This window comes from Scomber japonicus, chromosome 17 (assembly GCF_027409825.1).
Source record: "Scomber japonicus isolate fScoJap1 chromosome 17, fScoJap1.pri, whole genome shotgun sequence".
Classification (NCBI taxonomy): Eukaryota; Metazoa; Chordata; class Actinopteri; order Scombriformes; family Scombridae; genus Scomber; species Scomber japonicus.
This window is the reverse complement of record NC_070594.1, coordinates 4,555,039-4,562,538: the sequence shown is the minus strand read 5'-3', so window position 1 is coordinate 4,562,538 and position 7,500 is coordinate 4,555,039. Positions and strand designations below refer to the sequence as shown.

The window sequence follows — 7,500 nt, the reverse complement described above, 5'->3', positions numbered from 1 at the left end:
GTCCGCTGGCTCGTTTGATTCAGTATTTATTGGATAATTGATCGATTCTTTTCTCTCCGGCTGTTTGTGAATCGATGCTGAGACGTTTTTTATGATCATAGAAGAAGAATATATTTCATTATTTCATCTTTAGTTCCAGCTGCAGCTGATCCAAGCTTTCATTTAATTATGAGTGAATGTTTTAGTTTAGCTCCTAGTCCATTCAACTTCAGATTATAATAAAAAAAACACTCTTTCAAAATAAAAGCATCTTCCGGTCACACAATAATAAAATAAAAAACACACTTTTCTCATGTTTTCTGCAGGTAAGTGACTCATTTATGTATTTTTCTGCAAGTTATTTATATATTTATTAGGGCTGTCAAACGATTAATTTTTTTAATCGAGATTAATCGCAGAATTTCCATAGTTAATCACGATTAATCGTGTTTTGAATTGCGTGTTTAAAATCCTGTTATTTTCCATTTGAAGGCAGTTTTAAGCCCATAATGTAAAGCATTTCTTACCAGAGTGTCTTAACTGGGAATCAATCACGGCTCTGCTGCGACTCCCACACTCCAAAATGGTCCTTTGGTGGAGCTGAGGCTGGCTTGGCTGCACCTGGGTGTTTAGCGTGGAGGTGCTAACTCAAACTCCACGTACTCCGGTGGTAGTTAAACTCCGTTTGACACAGGTTGCATTTTACTTTTGACTTGTCAACTGAAGCGTCTGGAAGTGTTTTAAAGTTAAACAAGCCGTTCAAAAGTCCAGTAGCTCTCTTACTTTCCATCAGCGCGGTAGGTTTACTGCAGGAGGCCACTTCAAAGCATAGCGCTACAGCTAGAGGAGCCGTCTACGGGGGAGTAGAAGGGACAAAAAGGCTTGCAACATTAAAATGAGATTAAAAAAAATTAACGCGTTATGGATTGCATTAATGTAATCGCGATTAACACGTTAACTTATAAAATCAATATCTGCTTTAATCTGAAGTATTGCACATTTCCCACTAAATAAAACAAAGTAGAGCTCATTTTCTTTATCTTTTAGACCAACACATTGAAAACATTGACTTTTCTTCTCCTTGTTTAACAAGAACAATCTATATTTCTGAACATCCGAAACTGGTGTTTGCACCTGTTTTGTGAAAAGAAGAAGAGAAAAGGAGAGAAGAAAAGAACAGAAGAAGAGGAGAAGAGAGGAGAGGAGGAGTCCTGATTTATGAGCAGGAAATGAATGGTGTAGTTTTAATAATGAGGAAAAAAATCAATATACATGAATAAAGGTGTGTGTGTGTGTGTGCTGTGTGTGTGTCTGCGTCTGCGTGTGTCTGTGTGCATCTGCGTGTGCGTGTGTGTGTGTGGGTGTGTCTGCGTGCGTCTGCGTGTGTGTGTGTGTGTGTGCGTGTGTGTGTGTGTGTGTGTGTATGTGCGTGTGTGTGTGTGTGTGTGTGTGTGTCTGCTATGCGTGTGTGTGTGTGTGTGCGTCTGCGTGTCTGTCTGTGTGTGTGCGTGTGTGTGTGTGTGTCTGCATGTATGTGTGTGTGTGTGTGTGTGTGTCTGCATGTATGTGTGTGTGTGTGTGTGTGTGTCTGCATGTATGTGTGTGTGTGTGAGCTGGACCGTGGTGTGTGGTGTGTGGTGTGTGGTGTGTGGTGTGTGTGTGTGTGTGTGTGTGTGTGTGTGTGTGAGGTGATAACACCCTGCCTCCTCCCCAGAGACTCGTCCTGGTAGCTGATTAGCTCTCCTGATTCACTTAATAACGTTCATTCATCGTCTGCGGTGATTAATCGTGTTGTTCGTGTCCACGCTCGTAATGAGAAGTCAATTATTAGCTGCAGCTGATCTCAGATGCTAACGCTAACACGCTAACAGTGACCCTTTAATACCTCACATGTTATATGCAGATAAGTAGGAGTGTGTTTGTTAGATTCTTGCATTGATATCATGAAGGAGTTTCTTTTTTTAAGGCTTTAACAGCTTTAACCCTCCTGTTGTCCTCGAGTCAAGGAAGGAAGGAGGAAAGGAGGCAGTAAGGGAGGAAGGAAGGAAAGGACAGAGGAAAGAAGGAAGGAAGGAAAGAAGGAGGGAAGAGGAAGGAAAGAAGGAAGGAAGGAAGCAAGGAGGGAGAAGGGAAACGAGGAAGGGAGGAAGGAAGGAGGGAGGGAGGAAGGAAAGAAGGACAGAGGAAAGAAGGAAGGAAGGAGGGAAGGAAGGAAGGAGGAAGGAAAGAAGGACAGAGGAAAGAAGGAGGGAAGGAGGGAGAAAGGAAGGAAAGAAGGACAGAGGAAAGAAGGAAGGAAGGAGGAAGGAAAGAAGGACAGAGGGAAGAAGGAAGGGAGGAGGGAAGGGAGGAAGGAAAGAAGGACGAAAGGAGGAAGGAAAGAAGGACAGAGGAAAGAAGGAGGGAGGGAAGGAAGGACAGAGAAAGGAAAGAAGGACAGAGGAAAAAGGAAGGAAGGACAGAGGAAGGAAGGAAAGAAGGACAGAGGAAGGAAGGAAGGACAGAAGAAGGAAGGAAGAAAGGAAAAAAGGAAGGAAGGAAGGACAGAGGAAGGGAAGGAGGAAGGAAGGAAGGACAGGAAAAAGGAAGGAAGGAAGGAAGGACAGAGGAAAGAAGGAGGGAGGGATAATCTTAATAATCATTTCTACCATAACCTTACAGCTCTACTAATAACCATAGTGAACCTGTTCTTTCAGTTTCCTGCTGCAGTCGTGGTTGTAAAAGTCACTTCTTGGTTCAGCAGCTTTATAAAATGATCTACGCTCGCCTCCTCGCCTCCTCGCCTCCTCGCTCTCTAACCTTTTGAGGAACAATCAGCTCCTCATTCACCTCCTCGTTCACCTCCTCCTGCTGCCGGCTGACAGCTCTGCTTATCCAGCAAACATGCCACCTTTCTCCCTCTCTCCCTCTCTCCCTCTCTCTCTCTCGCTCCCTCGCTCCGTCCGTCAGATTTACAGCAAACAGAAGAAAGAGAATAAATCCAGCAGCTTGTTGTGAGACTTGAGTTCTACCTGAACCTTCCTCTGTCATCCTCGTCTGAATCACTCACACAATACTACTACTACAAGATTTATTACAACCGCTCATCAATACTTCCTTTCTGGGAGTCAGGATGCTTCCTCTTCTTTCTTTCCCTTTTTTATTTTTTGCTGAGTTCAGTTAAGGGTTCTTAAAAAAAAAAATGTAACCCTCCTGTTGTCCTCAAGTCAAGGAAGGAAGGAAAGGAGGGAGGGAGGGAGGAAGGGAGGTAGGAAGAACGAAGGAAAGGAGGGAGGGAGGGAGGGAGGGAGAAAGAAAGAAGGAAGGGAGGGAGGAAATGAAGCAGGGAAGGAAAGAAGGAGGGAGGGAGGGAAAGAGGGAGGGAGGGAAGGAAGGATACAAGGAAGGAAGAAAGGGGGATGGAGGAAGGAAAGAGGGAAGGGAGGAAAGAAAGAGAGAAGGAGGGTGGGAGGAAAGGAAGAAAGGAAGGAAAGAACAAGGGAGGAAGAAGGATGGAAAGAAGGAAGGAAAGGGAGGGACTGAGGGGAGAAAGGAAAAGAGGAAGGAAGGAAAGAAGGAAGGGAGGGAGAAAAGAAGGGTGGACAGAAGGAAGGAAGGAAGAAAGGGGGATGGAGGAAGGAAAGAAGGAAGGGAGGAAAGATGGAGGAAGGACGGAGGAAAGAAGGAAGGAAAGAAAGAGAGAAGGAGGGAGGACAGACAGATGCAAGGAAGGAAGGAAGGAAAGAAGGAAGGAAGGAAGGAAGGAAGGAAGGAAGGAAGGAAGGAAGGAAGAAGCAGACAGAAGAAATCAAATAAATCCAGCAGCTTGTTGTGAGACTTGAGTTCTACCTGAACCTTCCTCTGTCATCCTCGTCTAAATCACTCACACAATACTACTACAAGATTTATTACAACCGCTCATCAATACTTCCTTTCTGGGAGTCAGGATGCTTCCTCTTCTTTGTGATGTTCGCTTATTGATTTCTTTCTTTTCTTCTTTCTTTTTTTTTTGCTGAGTTCAGATAAGGGTTCTTAAAAAAAATGTTTTAACCCTGCTGTTGTCCTCGAGTCAAGGAAGGAAGGAAGGAAGAAAGGGAGGGAGGAAGGAAAGGAGGGAAGAAGGAAAGAAGGACAGAGGAAAGATGGAAGGAAGGAAGGGAGGAAGAAGGATGGAAGGAAGGAAAGGAGGGAGGGAGGGGGGAAGGAAGAAGGAAGGAAAGGAGGGAGGAAGGAAGGAAGAAGGGAGGGAGGAAGGAAGGAAAGGAGGAAGAAGGAAGGAAGGAAAGGAAGGAGGAAGGAAGAAGGGAGGGAGGAAGGAAGAAGGAAGGAAAGGAGGAAGAAGGAAGGAAGGAAAGGAGGCAGAAAGAAAAAGAGGAAGGAAGGAAGGAAAGAAGGAAGGTATGATGAAGGAAGAGAGGAAGGAAGGAAAGAAGGACAGATGAAAGAAGGAAGGGAGGGAGAAAAGAAGGGTGGACACAAGGAAGGAAGAAAGGGGGATGGAGGAAGGAAGGAAGGGAGGAAAAGAGAGGAAGCATAAAGCATGAACTGTCCACACTGGGAAACAGGAAGTCACTGTCATGTTTTTTAATAAGAAACATATTAACACAATAAAAGAAAAAAGATTAATTAGATATCCTTCTCTTCTTTTTGTCCTCTCTCCATCAGCTCCTGGACATGAAGGTGTTCGTAGACACAGATTCGGACATCCGCCTCATACGGAGGCTGAAGAGGGACATTTCCCAGCGAGGGCGAGACATCAGCGGGATCATCAAACAGTACAACAAGTTCGTCAAGCCGGCGTTCGAGCAGTACATCGAACCCACGGTGCAGGTGGCCGACATCGTGGTTCCCCGAGGTCAGAGTCCAAATACCAGTACACTAACCCTGACCCTGAACCAGTACTATACCAGTCCAGTACACTAACCCTGACCCTGAACCAGTAATATACCAGTACTATACCAGTACACTAACCCTGAACCAGTACTATACCAGTACTATACCAGTAATACACCAGTACTATACCAGTAGTACACCAGTACTATACCAGTACTATACCAGTACTATACCAGTACACTAACCCTAACCCTGAACCAGTAATACACCAGTCCAGTACACTAACCCTGACCCTGAACCAGTCCTATACCAGTAATACACCAGTACTATACCAGTACTATACCAGTACTATACCAGTACTATACCAGTACTATACCAGTAATACACCAGTACTATACCAGTACTATACCAGTACTATACCAGTACTATACCAGTAATACACCAGTACTATACCAGTAATACACCAGTAGTACACCAGTACTATACCAGTACTATACCAGTACTATACCAGTAATACACCAGTACTATACCAGTACTATACCAGTAATACACCAGTACTACACCAGTACCATACCAGTACTATACCAGTAATACACCAGTACTACACCAGTACCATACCAGTACTATACCAGTAATACACCAGTACTATACCAGTAATACACCAGTACTATACCAGTAATACACCAGTACTATACCAGTACTATACCAGTACTATACCAGTACTATACCAGTAATACACCAGTACTACACCAGTACCATACCAGTACTATACCAGTACTATACCAGTACTACACCAGTACCATACCAGTACTATACCAGTAATACACCAGTACTATACCAGTAATACACCAGTACTATACCAGTACTATACCAGTACTATACCAGTACTATACCAGTACTATACCAGTACTATACCAGTACTATACCAGTAATACACCAGTACTACACCAGTACCATACCAGTACTATACCAGTACTATACCAGTACTACACCAGTACCATACCAGTACTATACCAGTAATACACCAGTACTATACCAGTAATACACCAGTACTATACCAGTAATACACCAGTACTATACCAGTACTATACCAGTACTATACCAGTACTATACCAGTAATACACCAGTACTATACCAGTACTACACCAGTACTATACCAGTACTATACCAGTAATACACCAGTACTATACCAGTACTATACCAGTACTATACCAGTACCTCACCAGTACTATACCAGTACTACACCAGTACCATACCAGTACTATACCAGTAATACACCAGTACTATACCAGTAATACACCAGTACTATACCAGTACTATACCAGTACTATACCAGTACTACACCAGTACTATACCAGTACTACACCAGTACCATACCAGTACTATACCAGTAATACACCAGTACTATACCAGTAATACACCAGTACTACACCAGTACCATACCAGTACTATACCAGTAATACACCAGTACTACACCAGTACCATACCAGTACTATACCAGTAATACACCAGTACTATACCAGTACTACACCAGTACTATACCAGTACTACACCAGTTATACTGGTCTGATGTCATTGAGTTTTTACTGGTATAAATTACTGTATAATTAATGTCTGACGTCTCAACAGAATCTGCACTGGTTAATAAACTGGTATTGATCAACTGGTATTATTAGTTTCAGTTAAAGATGGTCTTTTGTGTTCTAACCTCGACTCGTCTGGTCTTGTGTTCTAACCTCGACTCGTCTGTGTTTCCAGGAGGGGAGAACTTCGTCGCTCTGGATTTGATCGTTCAGCATGTTCACAGTCAGCTGGAGAAGGTGAGCATCGGTTCATCTCTGTTTCCTCTCCTACTTTATTTATATTTATATATCGCTGAGAATCACTGTTTCTGTTTCTTCCTGTTTAACCCTCCTGTTGTCCTCGAGTCAAGGAAGGAAGGCCTTTCCTCCCTCCCTACCTCCCTTCCTCCCTTCCTCCCTCCCTTCGTCCCTTCCTCCCTTCACTCGAGGACAACAGGAGGGTTAATCAACATTTTCTGACTAATTAATTAATCAAGAAAACAATTAACAGATTAATTTATAATGAAAATAATCGTCAGTTGCAGCTTAGAGTTCATTTATGGCTCATAGATAATGTGAATAATGCATAAATAATAAATACATAATTAAAAGCTCAAGATTCTTTAAATTTTTACAAAATCACTCCTGAAAGTCACCTCCAAATCTGATATAAATATATTTAATAATAATAAGAAACAGAAATGCTCCTTTAACGTCACTCAGAAAAACTTTCAATGTGTCAAAAACTACATTTCATACTCCAATAAATCAGGTTCGGAGAGGTGGAACAAACCTTTCAGCTGTCACATCTACTTCCTGTGCTGACTGCAGTTAAATTAGAGTTTTATATGTATTTTTTTTTATCCCAGTTGGCAGCTTATATATAAATATATAAATGTATAAATGTATAAATATATATATAAATATATTTAAGTAAAAAGTAAAAGTGTCCAAACTCCTGACTGATGCTTTATATTCATTCACTGTCACAGTAACCGAATAGTGACCCTGAACACTTCCGCCATCTGCTGGTGGAGTCAGGGAACTGCAGGTCAGATTAAAAAAATAAAATAAAATAAAAAACTAGGAATAAACTTCTTATTTCTGTAATTTAATACATTCACAGTTTAAAGACTTAAACTCTGAA

The 7,500-nt window shown here is 42.3% G+C and overlaps 1 protein-coding gene across 1 annotated transcript in view; it reads left to right on the top strand.

Moving 5' to 3' along the window:
• The first annotated feature begins 4,578 nt into the window (after positions 1 to 4,578).
• LOC128377190 (uridine-cytidine kinase-like 1) overlaps positions 4,579 to 7,500 on the top strand; it is a 17,960-nt gene continuing 15,038 nt past the window's right edge. The window contains exons 1-2 of the mRNA XM_053337103.1: positions 4,579 to 4,813; positions 6,550 to 6,611. Coding sequence (XP_053193078.1) covers positions 4,633 to 4,813; positions 6,550 to 6,611 — 243 coding nt within the window. The 5' untranslated portion in view covers positions 4,579 to 4,632. The remainder of the gene's footprint in view (positions 4,814 to 6,549; positions 6,612 to 7,500) is intronic.